This window comes from Salvelinus alpinus, chromosome 9 (assembly GCF_045679555.1).
Source record: "Salvelinus alpinus chromosome 9, SLU_Salpinus.1, whole genome shotgun sequence".
NCBI lineage: Eukaryota > Metazoa > Chordata > Actinopteri > Salmoniformes > Salmonidae > Salvelinus > Salvelinus alpinus.
Window position 1 is genome coordinate 33372430 of NC_092094.1, and position 19709 is coordinate 33392138.

At 42.4% G+C, this 19709-nt stretch overlaps 1 protein-coding gene and 1 pseudogene across 2 annotated transcripts in view; one reads left to right on the plus strand and one right to left on the minus strand.

Moving 5' to 3' along the window:
- Window positions 1-6110, plus strand: part of LOC139584678 (zinc finger protein 710-like) — a 7012-nt gene extending 902 nt beyond the window's left edge. The window contains exons 2-5 of one of the 2 annotated variants that reach the window (XM_071416797.1): window positions 1201-2712; window positions 3567-3758; window positions 3847-4021; window positions 4439-6110. In XM_071416797.1, coding sequence (XP_071272898.1) covers window positions 1201-2712; window positions 3567-3758; window positions 3847-4021; window positions 4439-4605 — 2046 coding nt within the window. In that variant the 3' untranslated portion in view covers window positions 4606-6110. The remainder of the gene's footprint in view (window positions 1-1200; window positions 2713-3566; window positions 3759-3846; window positions 4022-4438) is intronic. The other variant, XM_071416798.1, reaches the window with a different exon arrangement.
- A 51-nt stretch (window positions 6111-6161) lies between these two features.
- LOC139584679 (isocitrate dehydrogenase [NADP], mitochondrial-like) lies at window positions 6162-15916 on the minus strand (annotated as a pseudogene).
- Window positions 15917-19709: the final 3793 nt, after the last annotated feature.

The window sequence follows — 19709 nt, forward strand, 5'->3', positions numbered from 1 at the left end:
CCTTGTCTGACTACTTTAAAAGCAGTAATTATAAATGACGTGGTTATCAGGGCATCCAGGTCTACACAACTCTTTCCCTTCCTTCTCTCTCTCTCTCTCTCTCTCTCTCTCTCTCTCTCTCTCTCTCTCTCTCTCTTTTTTTCCCCATCTCCCCATCCTCTGTCTCTTTCTTCAGTATTGTATTATGAAAGGTAGCAGCTCACGATGTGTGGTAGTGTATGACCTAGACTAAGGTGTAGGCCTATAAAGAGACAGGTCATTAATTTTCCCATCACTACACCAGGTTTGTAGGAAACAACTGAACGTATCGGGGTACTACTGACGTGTCATGTATCATGGAGCTGAGGCTTGGTCATGCCAGCATTCAGCTTTCTTCTAGTTCCACTCTGTTTTACCTTTTGAAACATCTAGAGGGCAAACACAATCATTTGTAGTTTATCATGCTGCATATCAGTTTAAACCACAACATTACTCTTATGTATAAGTCTTGAATACAGAAAGATTTGAGAGTTCACCTCTCAATCCTATTTCTGTCATGGTTATAACTGAGTCTGTCATGTGTGCAAGGCAGACAGCTAGGCTTGCTCCTCATGAATGGGACTGATAGATAGCCCCAACCTTCAGCCCAGTGATGATGAACCCAGCATGTTCAGCCTGGCCAGGGCCACTCTGGACTCTACAGGAAGCTCTGTGGACAGGCCACGGAAGTCCACTTCCTGGTTGGACCTGCATCCCATTTCTGTTCCTTATTATTTTAAAGGATGTCAAGGAAGGAAGCGGGGCTCAGGCACAGATCGGCCTTATCTCCTCCATCTAATGTTCTCTACTGGATTCAGAGCAAAGAAGCCCGGCGTTGTCAGAATGCCGCTGACTGTCTCTAGCAGGCTAACACTGTCTGGAAAACATTCTTGTAACAGTGGAGTTGTAGGGAAGGAGGGTTGCATAACAAACAAATGTCAGACCACTTCAGAGATCTTAAGGGCTATCCTTAATCATTATTCCCACCACACACACCTACCATTGATTTCTTAGGAATCCATATCACTTAGAGAGATCTGTTGGTCAGTCCTTGTAGTTAAGCAATATGTGTAAGCAACGTGTCTTATGTTATAAAGCAATCTCACTGCTGAATACATGTCCTTGTGTGATGTGGGCTGCTGCTGTGTGCTGACCTGATCAGTGCTGTGTGTGTGTTCTCAGGAGGAGGAGAGTGGCCGTCTGGTGCGGTGCTACCCCAAGGTGATGGAAGGCCAGGTGGATGCAGGAACACAGACAGATCCCGTGGTGGTGCTGTCTCTAGCCCAGGCTGCTGTCCTGGGCCTCATCTCCCAGAATGAGATCTTTGGAGCCACCATTGCCCCCAATGGCTTCTACATGGGTGAGCCCAGGGAGTATGGCAGGACCCCTCCTCCTCCAGAGGGCATGGAGTATGAGTACGCTGACCAGCTGATTGGGGCCAACGGAGACTACCTGGCTGAGCCTGTAGGGGGGTCAGAGCCCCACAGGAATGAGAGGAGGCGCCCCGGGCCCAGAGGGAGAACCAGGGGGCCCAGGAATGAAGCGGGAGCGCCAGGGGAGCCTCACAAAGTCCCCAGCGTACAGACTCAGGTCAAAGGGGAGAGGGGAGAGTCTGAAACCCTTCCGTCCTGCATCCACATGGCGAAGAGCCCTAGCAGCCCAGGCAAGATGGAGGAGCCAGCCACTCACAGAGGGCCTCTGAAGGAGGAGCAGAGCTGTGGTAACTGTGCTGTGTGTGTGAGAGAGACGTCCAGTCAGACCAAGAAAGACACTCGGCCAGAGGAGAGGAGAGGGAGAGGAGGAGAGGGGCAAGAAGAGGAGTTAGCTGAGGACGGAGTGTTGAACCTCAAGACAGGAGGAGACAGGGGAGACAGTCCCAATCCCATCATGAACCACTACTTTGAGTCCAGCGAGGTGGCCTATGAGTCTGCTGACGTGGCCGTGGGGGACTATGACGAGAGCAGCCAGGGCATGCTGTGGGCTGCAGACGCTGAGGGGATAGCCAGGCGCATGCAGATCGACCGGCTGGACATCAACGTCCAGATAGATGAGTCCTACTGCGTGGATGTGGGAGAGGGCCTGAAGAGATGGAAGTGCCGCATGTGTGAGAAGTCGTACACCTCCAAGTACAACCTGGTCACCCACATCCTGGGCCACAACGGCATCAAGCCCCATGAGTGCCTGCACTGTGGCAAGCTGTTCAAGCAGCCCAGCCACCTCCAGACCCACCTGCTCACCCACCAGGGCACCCGGCCACACAAGTGCACCGTGTGTAAGAAGGCCTTCACCCAGACCAGCCACCTGAAGAGGCACATGCTGCAGCACTCCGACATCAAGCCTTACAGCTGCCGCTTCTGTGGCCGAGGCTTCGCCTACCCCAGCGAGCTCCGGTCCCACGAGAACAAGCACGAGAACGGCCACTGCCACTTGTGTTCCCAGTGTGGTATGGAGTTCCCCACCCACGCCCACCTGAAGCGCCACCAGACCAGCCACCAGGGCCCCACCACTTACCAGTGCACCGAGTGCAACAAGTCCTTTGCCTACCGCAGCCAGCTGCAGAACCACCTCATGAAGCACCAGAACGTAAGGCCCTACGTCTGCCCAGAGTGTGGCATGGAGTTTGTCCAGATCCATCACCTCAAGCAGCATGCCCTCACTCATAAGGTACTAATACCGCAAGCCCTCACCGACCAGGTACTGAAACTCCACTGACTTTTGATGGTCCATATATTACATGATGCTCTAGGTCATCAAGTAGTCTGCTTCTAATGAGTCACAAACCCCTTGATTAATGTGATAAACACTAAGATAAGGGCTGTAGTGTGTTGCTCAATATTCCCATAAATTCAGACTTTAAGAGGCAGAGACAGATGGGGTTAGGTGAACTCAGAGGTATATCAAAATATCTAAAGGCTGTTATTCCTATTGCCCCAACCAGTTGCAGTGTAAACATAGCCTTCAAAGTGCTTGGTTCATTGTATTTGGCCTGACCTCTTCCTGTATGTGCTTTGTGCTGTGAGGTGTGTCATACCAACTCATACCTTTTTTATGCCTGATCCTACAGTCTATGCTCTGATCTCAACCATGATTCATCCTAGACCCTCGCTCTTAGTAATTATAGTGTCACATTAACAAAGTATTTACTCAAATATTGGCTTACAAATACTGTTACGAATAATTACACTTATTTTTAGTGTTCATCAAAATCTAGGCGTATCCAAACATTCATGTTAACGTTTTAACACGCTTTTCAATACTAAACATGCACCTTTCCATATTGTGAGAGCATCACAGGCTCAGAGCCAACACTTGGTGGAGCTAATGTGTATGCATCAAGTTGCGCCATTAAGCAAGGATTTCACGTCTACCGTACAGCAATTACACATCCTGCGCTGACCTATGATTTCTCTGTGTTTGTGTGTGTATGCTTCTCTATAATAACAACCAATATTTGTTAATTTCAATGTCTCTGTGAAACCATAGCTTGCTGTTTATCAACAAGAAAATTATCTAATTCATTAAATTGCCAACCCTCGTTATTTTCCCAGGGTATGAAGGAATTCAAATGTGAGGTGTGTGCCCGGGAGTTCACCCTCTCTGCTAACCTCAAGAGACACATGCTGATCCATGCCAGCATCAGGCCCTTCCAGTGTCACGTCTGCTTCAAGACCTTCATCCAGAAACAGACCCTCAAAACACACATGATCGTCCACCTGCCTGTCAAGCCTTTCAAGTGCAAGGTAAGAAGAGTAGGTCTCAATAGACAGCATGGGTTGAGTTCCACTGTTTCCAGAGTGTTGAGAGTATTGTTATTCTATTGTGTTCCAGGTGTGTGGCAAATCTTTCAACAGAATGTACAACCTCCTGGGCCACATGCACCTCCACGCTGGCAGCAAGCCCTTCAAGTGTCCTTACTGCTCCAGCAAGTTCAACCTGAAGGGCAATCTGAGCCGACACATGAAGGTCAAACACGGCATCCTGGATGCTTCACCAGATGGACAAGGTGACTAACATCAGTACCATCCATCAGTTTGTACCTTATGTCAGTTATGATTTGGTCATGGATTAATGCAATACCATGTAAAAAATTAAAAAATAATGTTAATTTCTCAGATACACTTGAAATTTCAATGGGCGTCATGTTGCGTTGTTGTCAGTCAGTCTGCCCTTAATGCACTTTGACTCAGCATGTACTGTAATCTACTGGCCAAGTGTTTTGGTGCTTTTCTGCCGCTCTTCTCCCTCTGTGTTTTGTAAATATAGAAGTTCTTGGATTAGACATTCCTGTCTCTATCAGTGGAGAGTGATAGGGAGGCAGGGGAAGGGGAGGACTGTATTGTCCTCTGAGGCTGGGAGTTGCTGTGTGTGTGTGAGAGGACAAGATGGGCTCATGAGTGTGTCTGTGCATTTCCTTCCTCAGAAGCCCCCCCTGACATAGAGAACCAGGAGGACTACGATGAAGAGAACCTTGAATTCAGCGAACGAGAGAACCTGGCCAGTATCAACACACCAGACATCGCTAAACTGTCTGAATTGGAGTATTATAGCAGCTACACCAAGGGTGCAGGGCGCTACAACACAGCATGAATGATGACAAAAGACCCCATATTGAGTTAGTGTAAACTAATAAAGGGAGGTAGTGCCGCTAGCAGTTTGAAGTGGTGGAATCTGCCCATTCATATGCACTGGAATCTCGGTTTTCTTGCTGATATTCATTGGGAGTGAGAGACAGGTCATTTGGGATTGTACATTTCTCATCGGCACCTTGTTTTGTATTGAAACGTGACTTCACCTCTAGGTGCCACAACATTGTGATTGATGTGTTCATGTGAAAAAGGTCATATCTGAAAATAAATAATCTAACCTCCTGGGAGAGTCCTACTCAACATACATCCCAGAGGTCTGGGGATGTCTGTAAGCACACTTTTTAGGGAAACAAATGTGATAGTGAAATGCACTTACACAAGACAATCCCTAGCAAGTGTGTGGATAAGTCAGAATACAGCTGAGTATTATTGCTTTTACTAACATGTATAGAAATGCATACAGGCCAGTCAATGTCCTCTGTTCATGTCCCTTACCAAAGCTGATACCATTCAAGCAGTTCATGTGAACCAACCATTTTTTTTTTTTTTTTTTTTTACTTCCCGGGTTAACATTTTATACTGTGAGTAGTTTCAACTAGTTCTAGGATTTTAATTTCATTGTTATTTGCAATGTGCAGAAATAAATAATTCGCCCAGTGTCAGACTCCACTGATATTGCTCATGCCATCAATTTATAGCCCCATGTGACCAGCTTGATTTGAACTTCTTGCATTGTCACTTTTGTCCCCAGTCAAATAATTCTATTGATGCAGACCACATCTTAGTGTGCTAAAAGCTAAATAAATGATATTGCTCTTCCGATGTAGCCACCATTTACCAAAGAATCTGACCAATTCTGGGCCATATTGCCAAACACAATAGCAGTCTAGTGACACCCTTTCTCTGCGTAGTAGAGCTTGATTTCATGTTGCCCAATAGACTTTGGGCTTTATCCTCCCCAAAGTATGTTTAAAAAGATTACCATGAAGACACAAGTGCAGTTTCATTTTTCATGATACGTCACAATTTATGCCCCATGCAAGCCTTTATGGGACAGATCTCAAAAGCAAATGCAGCCCCTGAATACGCATGGTGGTTTTGGTTCAGGGCGGAGTCTCAACAGGAACGGTCCTAAAACTTTGGACAGCAATTAAGTGCCCTGGAGTGTGCTATCCATCATGCTGCACACTGGTCTAAAGTGATGAACGACAACTCCCAACATCACAGGGCCACAGACCCAGCTGACAATTTGGGAAATTCACTATATTTCTTTCCCTGCTTAATTTTACAGACATCACCTGCAAACTAGGTATCAATACACAATGTTGATGTGCGTTTAATAAACAAAATGCAAATTTGAGAGAACTATTTAGAGGGGGGAAAAAATATCTGGAACTTGAATGGCTTTCTGTGTTACACATTGGTGTGGAAATATCCTGTTGCTAGAACTATGTAAAATGTGTACCAGACAATACTGTAAAATAATAAATTTATTTACCTTTAAAATCAGTGTGCTCCTTTTATCATAGAATATTAAAATGAGGCAGAACACAAGCATAGGATCAAACGAGATGTATTAGCAAATATTCTTGACATGGCCATGTTTCTTTGAAGGCATAATACAGTATCGGAATACAGTACTTCATTACAAAAATAGAACCCTGGAAATAGGGACAGGAGTGCTAGATGGAACAGATCAACAGTACGATCACAATCTGACACACTACATATTACTTCTTTCTTCAGACAATATGCATGTGGCTATCTGACCCAAGTTAAAAATGAGGTACAAAAACAGGACAATGTCACTTTCAGGCTAGCTGCACTCTTCAGTCCTTCACTTGCCCAGAGCTTTGTCCAGGTTATTCTTGATGGCGTCCAGGAAGTCCTCAGTGTTGACGTAGTGCTCATTCAGCTTGCATCTGCAATGAAAGGACACAAGTTACTCAGTCAAGGCCCTGTCCCTAAGAGTCATGCACACTTCAATAACAGGTAAAAATCCAATGATTCTCTCCCCCCATGATTATAATACAAAAACAAGACAATGATCCAAGCATTAATAAACATGTTAGGCAGATCAATAATTTAGTAAATGCAATAGTAATGAGCTCACTTGGAAAGGCCGTGAATGCAGCCGGCAAGGTCCTTAGTCATAACGCCACTCTCAACGGTCTCCACACACACCCGCTCCAGAGTCAGAGCGAACCTGCAGGTCAAACAGACAAGACTTCAGTAATAGTCACAACAGCTGACCTGTGAATCTAAAACACTGCCATTTGCCTGGCAAACACTAATGGAATAGGACAGTGGGACTTTTACAGCACAGCTGCTTGTTGTATGATAATTAATTCACTTCATGGTACAGTATATGAAGACTTAAGTTAAAGCCAAATGTGATCAGTAAATGATCATATCTAGTGACAATCTGTTTAAAAAAATCATTTAAAAGACTAGCTCAATTAATTTCTTACTTGATCAGTTCAGGGTTGCCATCAAGTTTACCCCGGTGCTCAAGGCCTCTGGTCCAAGCAAAGATGCTGGCAATGGGGTTGGTGCTTGTTGGGTTTCCCTAAAGGTGGACAAAGGTCACAGTTTAACTATGGAAATACTGATACTTTACGGATCATGTAAAAGCAGGTACAAAATAGGGCTACAACAATCCCATGGTGATGGATAATTTCTTTCAGCCTATGAAGTCATTTTGGCAGCATAGTTCCCACCACAAGACGGCACTGTTCATACACAAATCAACCAGGCAGACATTAAAACAGAGAGACACTAATTTGACTCCTCCCATACCACTGTTGCATGCGCCATGATTTATGCTTCTCTAAATATAGACCTAGGGTTGTAATGGAGGCAGTTAGTACTAGAGTGACTAACCTTTTGGTGCTCGCGGTAGTGCCTGGTCACTGTGCCATGGGCTGCCTCTGCCTCAATGGTCTTGCCATCGGGACACACCAGCACTGACGTCATCAGACCCAGAGAGCCGAAACCTGTGAAGAACCCATACAGTATGTCAGTCACCCATAGTCAAACCTGTTACAAGGACTATTTTCATCCAAACTCATTTCATTTGAAGTGAGGTGTAAATTTCCTAATTCCTCACCCTGAGCCAAGATGTCAGACTGTACATCTCCATCGTAGTTCTTGCAGGCCCACACGAAGGCACCATCGGACTTCAGCACCTGGGCAACCATGTCATCAATGAGCCTGTGCTCATACCAGATCTTCAGCTTGTCAAACTCTGGCTTGTAATTCCTATGGACACAAACAATATGGTAGTGAGTGCAGCAGGGGTGTGAAAGTTTAAACGAGATTGGGATCGATAACATTTAGAACAATCCCTAACCGAAAACCCTTTTTTAATTATTTTTTTTACAAAATTATAGTCACAGTGCAGTTCACAAAACTACCACTAACAGACCCCAATAGTTTTTTTTATTACAAATACCTTATGCAACAATGCTGTAACGTTAGGAGATATGTATCTTTCAAATTATTTGACACGGATATAAAGTGACAGGAGCGAAGTCCTGTATGGCAATATTTTGAGACGTTAAGAGGTGATGAAATGCAAACTTTGTGATGCGGAATTGAGCTACAGTTGCAGTACAGGTGCAATGCTGAAAGGGACAACCCAACCAGTTTCTGGTAGCAGTGCGATAAGAGACAGTGAGAAAATCACAGCGCTGATTACAGAAATGATTGCAGTTGATATGCAGCCATTGTCCATGGTAGAGGATGTCGCCTTCAATACTCTAACAGCATATCTAAAACAAGACTACAAATGCCATGTCTAAAAACCGTGATGGCCCTGATGAAGAAATTGTACAATGATTGCTCTGCAAGTACAAGTAGGGTTTTCACTAGTTACCACTGCCACAGTCAAACTCTCCACTGTAAAAATTAATTAAATTTTTTTTATTCTCTTTTTGGCCTTAATTTAAAGGTCAGGCATAAGGTTAGCAGTGTAGTTGAAGTTAGGATTAAAATAACGTTAAGAAGAGAAATTGTAGAAATAGGTCGGCTTTATGACTTTGGTACCTAGTGACGACCGGTATGTAGGTAGCCAGGACTGTGGTAGAGTGAAGTGCATTGCCCCCCCCAGCGGTCATACACAGAACCATATCTGAATTGTGAATTTGCTTCATTTTATGATTTAACAAGGTTTAAAATGATTTTTAAAAAGTGCAGTTTAAACGTTAAGAGAAATGGTACATTTCTCACAACCCTAGAGTGCAGTGCATTACACCATATAAACTATACAAGGAACCCCATGAACCAGGAAGAAACAACCAATATTTTACTCCCTAACAGGTTAAGGTTAAAGAGGTCATAAAAAGCAACAAATACTAACGCCTGGTAGATTTCCTCAAAGATGTCCTTGAATCTACCATCGTAGGCTTTGAGAATGGTGTTCTTGGTACTCAGGTAGAGGGGCCACTTCTTGCCAATGGCGTACTGAAAGCAGCTGTGCGCAAAGCCTGAAATAGACTGTGGTGGAATAGAAAGAGAACATGGGTCACCCCAAGTGTAGGTCATAAGCAGCAGTACAGAGGTTACATCCTTCTGGCTATTAACCCCCCGATTAGTTCGCACTTCACACTTCCATTTCCACTAGACAAGTTGAAAGTCTGCCACATGACCTCTGATATTGTCAAATCAAACACTCCTGCTCATGATGGTAAACAAACATGGTAAGGCAGGTTTACAGGAGGTGAACTCACTCAATGAACTACCACTTGAATCTCGTAGGAAAAAAAACTAGGACAAAATAATGTCAGGTTTTTTGGGGGATCTAGTTGACAAAATAAAGTAATCTTAAAAAGTGAATGACGTGCTGAACTCGCCTCATCTGTGTTGTACATGCCCATTCCACAGCCACCTCCAGGAAACTTGTAGACCTCCCACTCCTGGCCTTTGCTCCCATCAGTAGGGGAGAAGACCATCTTGAACGTGCCTGGCTGGCTGATAACAAAGTCTGTAGCTCTGTACTGTAAAAACAATGGATATGTTACAATCACATATACTGAAAACAAAAATAATACAATTTCTTTCATTTAGAAGGAACTTACCTGGTCACCAAAGGCATGTCTGCCAATGGTGATGGGCTGTGTCCAACCTGGAACGAGCCTGGGAATGTTCTTGCAGATGATTGGCTCACGGAAGACTGTGCCACCCAGGATGTTCCTGATGGTTCCGTTGGGGCTCTTCCACATCTTCTTCAGTTTGAACTCTGATGGAAAACAACAGTTCTCACATAACAGCAATATGGAAACATTTAAACCATCAACCGTAAGTTCCCATTAGTGACAAATAAATAAATATGTAAAGCAGTGTGTGAAGTTGAGTGACCCTTGGGGGGAGGGGGGGGCATTTGGAGAAGGGATGAAACCTTAACAGTAAAACTATAAAATACTTAAATGCTATTCAAATACCTTCTACTCTTTGTTCATCGGGAGTGATGGTGGCACATTTAACAGCAACATGGTACTTCTGAGTGGCGATGGCAGAGTCGATGGTGACCTGGTCGTCAGTCTGATCACGGTATGGCAGACCCAGGTCGTAGTACTTCAGCTCCACATCCACGTTGGAGAGGATAAGCTGGAGTAGAACACATTGACAGGGGATTCAGAACTCAAACTGTCCAGCTGCAGGCTGTCACAGACAAAGATAGTTGACCTTACGTATAAACAGAAAGGAAGAGGCAAAGCGAGAGGATTTACGGCGCCCATAATCTGTCCAGGTGAGAGTCCGAGATTTGTGAAAAAGTGTTGAATTACATGAGGCGTATTTGATAAAATAGAAGTTTGGTAATGTTTAGGCTGTTAAAAATGTACGGATCCAAGTGGCATTCCGGCAACTGAGAAGAACAACTTAGTTGTGCCAGTCACACATATCTGGCCTCATTGCTAGAATGGTCCCATCGGACTTGGAGGAAATGTATTTCCATTGTTGGAGTAGTCACTCGACCATCTTGTCAATATAATAGATCTTTGGTATAATCTATTCAGAGGACAAGAGGATTCCAGACATTGTCTCAACAGTGAGCTATGACTGATGGTATGGATGTGCTTTAATCAATGTCCACAACACAGTCCAAGCACATAAGGGTCAAAATAACAGTAAGATAGTCAATTCAATATTGACATGAAATCTTTAAAAAATACAATGAATGCCATTTAGATACCACTCATTGTTTTTTATTTAACTAGGCAAGTCAGTTAAGAACAAATTCTTATTTACAATGACTGCCTACCAAAAGGCCTCCTGCAGGGGCTTGGATAAATATAAATACAAAATATAGGACGAAAACACACATCACGACAAGAGACACTACATAAAGAGAGACCTAAGACAACAGCATAGCATGGAAGCAACATGAAAACACAGCATGGTAGCAACACAACATGACAACATGGTAGATATAATAATTGTATCCTCATTCATGTGGTGTGATCCCATATCGTTTTACGTGGAACAATAAGCATTAAACATGTTTAGTCAGAAAACGGGTCATGTTTTTCTTCCATTAATATTTATGTGCAGACTAATCCAATACACCATCTGCTATCTCCAGGAGGCGAGCAGCCAATGCAAGAGAGAAACCTTATAAAAACCCTCCCCCACAGCATACAGGCAATCTCCCAACACTCAGACACATAAACACTCTCAATCTGTGGGTCAGTCAGTTGTGTAGAAATAGACTAGTCAGAGAGCAATCCTCCCCTGGGTCTGAGACACCACTGTGTCATCCCTCTACCATCCTCCAATGGTCCCAGTTCAGCACCTTCTCTTTGATGAACTCCCAGATGATCCTGGTCATCTCATCTCCGTCCATCTCCACCACAGGCTGGGACACCTTGATACGTTTGTCCCCATCTGTCCAAAATAGAAGAGTGCATTAATGGCAACTGGCAGCCTGTGTCCCAATCTTGACCTACACCTAGTAGTGAAGAGCACCTATGTTGGCCTAGTTTAAATACAAAAGCTGCACAGCAACCAAAGTCTGTCATTATAGCTCATTACCATACACACACATTTATTATTATTATATATATTTTTTATGATTACTTCATCTGTTTGACTGCAACATGCCCACCCAAAAACCAATGACAACCAATACTACAATATGCACTGGAATATTTTCTTTGAAAGTCTGAATATTCTAAAAGTCTCAGAAAAGATTTCATGAGCAGGCTCATGCTGCTTGGGAGGGTTCTAGAAACAGCTGATTCTCAATTAGGAGAGTTGTGAGATCAAAGTCACCTCATCCTACAAGACACTGCACTGTCATTTGCACTTCATGGTTTCATATCTCCATGAACAATTAGATATTCAGCTCTCTTAATGCCCATAACTAAAGAATGTTGACAGCTAGACATTTCTATTTTCCTTCATCTGTAGCTGCAATGCATCTTGCCCTCTGATTCACCCAGACAAGTAGTCCAATTATCTATTAGAAAACATGGCTCTGCTCCCACACAACTCTGCCTTTTAAAAGGCCCTGGCAGAAGGCAGGCCCTCACCCACTCTTCCAGATAGACCATGCAGTGGAGAGGGAGTGGAAAGGGGGAGGTGCAGGGAATCAAGTGACTTTCTGATGTTCCTGCCAAGTCTACGTTTCTACTGCTCCCCAGGACTTTCAAGAAGTGTAGAGAAACAAAATGGCGGTATTCAGTAGAATGATCAAATAAGACCGCCACATGGACCTATGCTGTACGACAACCTTTATATTAAGTATACACAACATGTGACCTTTAGTGCGACTATGCACCTCTCAAAACAGCCTACTCCAGAAACTCTGTTGGACATTCACAAACCCTCTAAACAAGGTGTAAAATAAGGCCCATAACTTTGCCCGCCAGCAAAGAGATATTTTGTTTTATGTGTAATGTAAGTGCCTTAATGTGTTTGGACCCCAGGAAGAGTAGCTGCTGCCTTGGCAACAACTAATGACGATCCCTAATGAATACGGTAAGATATATATGGACTGCTTCGCTTACTCATCTCTGCCGCAAGTCTTCATTTAGGTCTACATTCCTTGGCCATGACCCAATAAAGATGTTCGGCAGTAGTCGCATACAGTAAAAGGGAGATTGAGTTATCTAGTTTACTGCATGCAATCAAAGGAAGACTCATTCAGTCATAAAGGACTTAATCCTTTGAGAGCCAATAGTTGACTTTGGTAGACATGCCATCACAACTGGCAACAATTAGGCCATCCTTCACTTTTGAATACTGTAGAGAACAGTTAGCAGAAATCAGATGTGTTTTGAGCAAAAATGTTGCCAGGTGTAAAAAGCTTACTGACACTGGGGTGAACTCTGAATGAAAGATTCATCACCCCCCTCCAAACATTTGTAAAGAAAAAAAGAAAAAAAAGAAAAGCTAAATCTGCAATACTCTTGTAACGTAAGATGTGCAAGGACAAGTTGAGAATGTGATCCGCAATGACAACTTGATGAAATTGTTTACCCAGAATGTGTACTTGAGCAGGAGCGATGACTACTATACTGAACAAAAATATAAAAAAGACAATGTAAAGTGTTGGTCATGTTTCATGAGCTGAATAAAAGATCCAATATTTTCCATAGGCAAAAAAGCTTCTCATTTTGCGCACAAATTTGTTTACATCCCTGTTAGTGACCATTTCTCCTTCGCCAAGATAATCCATCCACATGACAGGTGTGGCATATCAAGAAGCGGATTAAACAGCTTGATCATTACACGGGTCCTGGGTCAATAAAAGGCCACTAAAATGTGCAGTTGTCACATCTCAAGTTGAGGGAGTGTGCAATTGGAATGCTGATTGCAGGAATGGCCACCAGAGCTGTTTAAAGACGTTCATGTTAATTTCTCTACCATAAGCCACCTCCGTTTTAGAGAATTTGACAGTACGTCCACCAGCCTCACAACCGTAGACAACGTGTAACCACGCCAGCCTAGGACCTCCACATCCGGCTTCTAAGCTTTCACAAAACATGTTTATACATTAGTCATTAACATATGCAAAATATCAGTAGGAGGCCAACAGGGACACATGAGCAAACAGTCACTTGCAACTGGAGGGCTTATCTGAAAGATAGCTTGTCTTGTGTGATACAGGCCTTTTATATTCATATGACATGCACCTATTTGAGTAGTCAAGGACAATGCAAACCAAAATATCTTCATGCGCTTAACTCTTGAAGGTCAGATCATGGCTATGCTTATTCTGCTAACAAAATCTCAGTCAAGTGTGTTTAAGGTTATTTTTAAAAACATACATAAGGTCTAGGCTACATTTCAGGTCATCCATTTAAAACTGAACTTGGCTACTCTTCAAGAAGCATGAGATGAGCAAATTAAAGTAGTAATTTGTTTCTGCATACGCATTGAACGAAGTGTTTGTGTATGGTACAGATGACCAAAACATTTGATAACGTGGATTTATAGAACTCCATTTTCTGTATATCACTTTACCTTAAGTATGTTATACCAAATAAAATGACAAAAGTAGACCACTGAATTTTGACATATACTTGAAGGGTAGGGCAGTGGGAAGGCAAGTGTGTCATTGACAGAACAAATTGCTATATTTTGGAAATAGCACATGGTACCATACCCATTCATGCCTGTATTTAGAAATTCTTCCACTCAGCAAAATTCAAAGCTCCAGTTACAAGCAATAAAATGCTCCTGGCAGACAAAGTCCATCTTGTGACTGTAATAATAAAAATGGAACAATTTGACAATACCTTTATGAACATGTGAATTGAATCAAAGCAATACAAACTCAGATTAATGATATTTTTTGGGTTAAGAAAAGGTCAAATGTCACACCAAAACCATCCACCATGGATGGAAACTTTCAAACAATGATCATTGTAATACTTTAACAGAAGTGTTGCCTGTGATTGCTTTAAAAATCAGCCTAATCTTTTTACGTCTGTCCTTACAACCACAACAAGGGTATGACTGGATGGATAGTGGGTTGTTTTAACATGACCAAGGCCTTTAATCTATCTAGAGCCCCTTCATTGGAGTCAATCCTCACAAAACCCCATTCTAGACAAACACATCAGTGGCAGCAAGCTAGGTCACTTCTTCCAACACATAAATATCAGGATTAGGATTCAGAGACAACTGAGTGTAAAGCCTACATGTGTGCAGATATAGGGGGAAACAAGCTACCCTTCAACTGACCTGCTACTTTATACAGTGCTTCAAAGTCAAAGAATAGAAGCGGCAGGACATTACAGCTAGCTACTAACAAAATAATACCATCTTAAATACCATCCATATTTTGGATTTTCTAATTTGAAAGTTAATCTGGAAGGTTATAGGGCATCTGTAAAATTATTAGGGAGGTCAAGATGATTTTTTAATCAGTGCCCGTCAAACAGCTTTCTTGATAGACTCCACAGTTGCGACATGGTTCAGTTATGCTGCTGGTTGGACGTAAAACTTCTGGCAGCCATTTCTCTGTTGCAGAGCCTTGTCCCACAATAGGCTGACCTTGGTAAAGGTTTCTTAGCAACAAAAAAAAAAAAGTGGCTAGAGCCAAACAATGGAGGTGTAAACATTGACAGTTATTAAAAATAATTGTATTAATGTATATTCTGTATTTCATACTGACACTATACATTTTTCCCACACCTAAAATAAATAAATACATTGACAAACGTTGCTCGCATGGTAAATGGTAATGGTCAGATTTGATATTTCAATATTTAGAATACATTAATCTAATATCGAGAACTTAATTTAGCCTAATTCGTTGTGATGCACTCTACTTTAGGCCAAAGGTGAAATGCATTTTTAAAATTTGTTTTTATAGACAACAAAGTGACAGACAAATATCCCTCGTCCCTCTTCCCCTCGCTACCGGTTTCTAGGTCAGGCAGATGACTCGCCTTGTAAACAAGTCAATTTTATGCACTGACAGCTAACGTTAGCCATTCACCGAGCAAATGTTGTACTATGTGCATTCGTGGAATAAATTGGCTAATTGAAGAATTTTTCATTTTAGTAGTAACAGTTACTTACCCATCAACCAAAATAAACAAACATCTAAAACTGCCCAAATGGGGCGCAAGAGACAGCTGCTACCTTAGCTAGCTAAAGTAACGGCGAGAAAGCTACACTGGATAGACTAACGTTACTTTGCCGGGCCACTATTTGGCTCAAAACTCACAATTCCTCTGTTGCAAACTCTGGGAGGTTGCAGCTGGCGCGAGCACAGCGGGGTTTTTGGAGAGAGTGGTCGCCGACCTAGAGAGAGAGCGGAGGACCTTCAAGTATCCAGCCATTATTTGCCCAAATTACTTGCAGATAATAACCGAGAAACTCCGAGCAAAGAAGGGCCGAAATGAACACCCGCTCACTGCAATATAGTCAGCACCTCCCCACCCACGCTTGACGCTACGTCACACAGTCAAAGACAATAGAGCAGGGAGGGACTTCTAACTAACCGTCCCAATCCGCATTGGGTATTTATGATTTTCATTCTGGGAGACTGGGTTGTCTGTGCAGCCATCCGTTCCTGTCTAGACTCTAGACAAGAGCCAGTTAACTTTCAGTTTTATTCATGACCGCGGGAAGTAGGGGTGCACCCCCTGAAAAATCTGACCAGATTATACTTTTAAAAAAAATACAATTAAAAAAAAATATATATATTATTTTTTATCACAAATTGTGCACTGGGCCTTTACCAGTCCTGTTTTAGCCTTCGATATAAGAAAGTACACTTAAAGCATTCCAATCCCGATTAAAATGCTATAGCTCCATTCCGTATTATCTGGCTCTAGGACCATGCAAAGCATTGCTCGGAGAGCAGATGCCAGCCTTTACTGTCTCTTTTAGAAAGCAGATGGCAGACTGCCATTTGCTTTACCAGTCAGTCAGCAGTGCGCTGATTGCTTTGAATTTGAATTCGTAAACAATGTGCCCTCAAATTTTTGGGGGGCACTGAACACATTTTAGGTCTTGTGAAAGGAAACTTGTACACTGAGGCTGTACTCTTACAGTTTTTGACAGTAGCCAATAGGGGTTTGTGGCTATTAGAGCCTAATGCAGGCCTACCAACAAAACCATCTCATGACATTTTCACATGTAAATAGCTTTTGATTTATATGATATAACCTACAGTAGCCTATATGTGTTCAATGCAGGCCTACATTGCATTAGAGTTTTTAAATTGTTTTTACATTATGAAAGGCTGACATTAGTTCATTATTTTTTACTTGGTCTGTAACACCATGGGCCAAATAGCTGACTGTAAAGTGCATTGTATTATGTTGTATGATGCAAGAAACCCCTTTATAAAATAAAATGTATTATTATTACCATACAGAGAATTAGACAATGTTGGCTACCCCTCTGACTGTTGGCTAATTTGCATATTCAAGCCTGTCTCAAAATACAACACTGCCCCTTTAATGAAGACATAAGCTTTTTACCTGACTCCTTTCAAAGACAGCTTGAAAGTAGCCTACATGTTTTGCGCTCTTGTAGGAAGCAGTAATTCCCCATTGCTGACCTATACTTATCTATAACTGGGCTAATAATGTTCTAACTAGCAAAGGATATCAACAAATGTTCCCACTTTTGGCTCTGATCTGAAAAGCGCATTCATTCACTCTGGGGTGATTGAAAGACCCCTCCTGGGCTACCTACCAATATAAATCTACACTGTTGCGCTCTGGCTCTGTCTACAACACAATTACAGATTCAATAATGCAAAACTAGATTTGTTTTGGTTTGTTGCATTGAAAAGGGGCTGATACACTGTAATGTTGATTCGATCACAGAAAAAACGTTGATCTATATAGTGAAAACTAATGGGGTGAACTCAGTGAAGTTCAGTCTCTTGCGTCTCTGTGTGGCCTGGTGTGGCAGTGCTGGAGGAGCTGTGCAGCTTATGTCTTGAACACACCAATAGGGTTATTATGCAAAATGATACACAACATCATCTGGTTAAGTGTGCAACAAAAGTTCAACATTCACCTTCTGCTACCATTTCTGTCAAGCCGTCTACACATACCCTACAGTTTGATGCATACATTCGCTCCCGTGTGGTGCAGCAGTCTAAGGCACTACATCTCAGTGCTAGAGGTGTCACTACAGACCCTGGTTCAATCCTGGGCTGTATCACAACTGGCCGTGATCGGGAGTCCCATAGGACGGCGCACAATTGGCTCAGCGTTGTCCGGGTTAGGGGAGAGTTTGGCCGGGGTAGGCCATTGTAAATAAGAATTTGTTCTTAACTGACTTGCCTAATTAAATAAAGGTTTAAAAAAAAATACGAATAAATTCCAATGTACGCACCACACAGAACGCACTGCAACTGCCTCAACAATGCAATGGTGCAAGGCAAACACAGCGTTCCATTGGAAAATAATGTACTTCTGGTGTACCAAATAAAAACACTGTTGGTGTGATCGAGGCGTTAGAGAGAACATTGCTTGTTAACGTTGTTGTAGTCTGATAGCCAAGGGTTAATTTAATTGGGAGGTGTGGATCCCTCCTTTTCGGTGACCATTCAAAACCAAAAGCTATTTTATCGATATTAAAATATAGGTTGTGATAGCTGTAAGCCTAATTGTTACTTTAATTTATTCGCCCAGTAGGCTAGTGCAAGTTTGGTTTCATGTAGGCCTATTGGTATGAAAAGAAACAACTAAACAACTTGCTATTTAGAGCATTTCCCCAAAAGACATGTCTTGTTTTTGGCTTCAAAGATAAAAAGCAATTGTAGACAATAACAAATGTGCATTGTCATGCAGTGACATAATGATAATTAAGATAATGCAAATAATTAATGATTACCTAGTTGGGCTAATTCTTGCTTTAGGCCTACATCATCATCCTCTGCCTGCATCCCTACCTGTAGCCTACCTGCCTCTTCCCTCTCTTACTCTATCAGTCTTGCTTGTCCATCTTCCTGAATTTGAATGAGATATTCTAACAGATAAATATTAATGGAAAAACGTCATTAAATATTACTAAGTTATTTAGCTATAGTGTGGATGTAGGGCTGTTCTTTTGTATATAATGAGCAAACAGATGCTGCATAGGCAACACAATGATTTCAGATAGAGACAAACTGTTTTTTGGGGCCGCCTCCTCATCGGCTACTATTTTGCAATATTAATATTCTCTGAGTAGTCTTGCTGATACAAAATGTTTTACACAAGGATGGTTTCATATAGCCTATAGCAGGGGGTCTGCAGCCTTTTTCATATAAGTGACAATTTACAATTGATCCTGCAATTTCAAAAAATCTGCGTGCCAGTTATGACTTTCATATAAGCATTGTAGGCTACTCAACTGTCCCCAGAAAATGTCTAACTGCCTACAAACTGAACAGCCTAATTCTAGCTGGCTACTAGACAGAGACGCGGTCCATTCAGCAACACCACACAGAGCTCAACTATGCCTACCTGTACCAGGCGGGCAACGGTGCTATATCATGGGTGCGGACTTAATGTGTAGATTTTTTTCCTTTTTTTTCATTCCTTGGTCGAGTTTGTTTGTCTTTATGCATCCTTGTCGATTGTGGCCTTAAGCGATTCCATTGAAGTATTCCTTTTATTTCAATGCACGTGTAGGATTTATCTGGCATAGTTTGCATTCGCATTCGCATTCGCAGTCAGCTATTTTATGCTCCGGCTACTTTCACATTGATGTCGGTATTTGAAGTCGGCCTTGATAGTGTGCATTATGCATCTATTTCATGTTGCACTGCATGCACTGTTCCACAAGTAGCCTAAATAAGTCAATGTAGCCTATGTATGAGGTTGAGCAGTACATTGTACACACCATTCTACAGACCTATAAACCTAATATTGAGGTGATAATGTCTGGGGGACAGCGAAAAAAACTCAGCATGCCCACCCCCAAACTACTTCCCGCAGCTATGATGATATACACAGAATGAGACGCAGCCATGATTCATTTGAATATAATGTTTTAGGTAGGCATAATTGACTCTCAGCAGTTAGAGTAAAGATATTCTATGCTGGTTGTCCAAACTCACAGTGTAGTTAATATATTCTATGGTTTGATAGGCCCAGATGGGTTGTGTATGGACTGGGACATGGAGCCAACACAATCCTC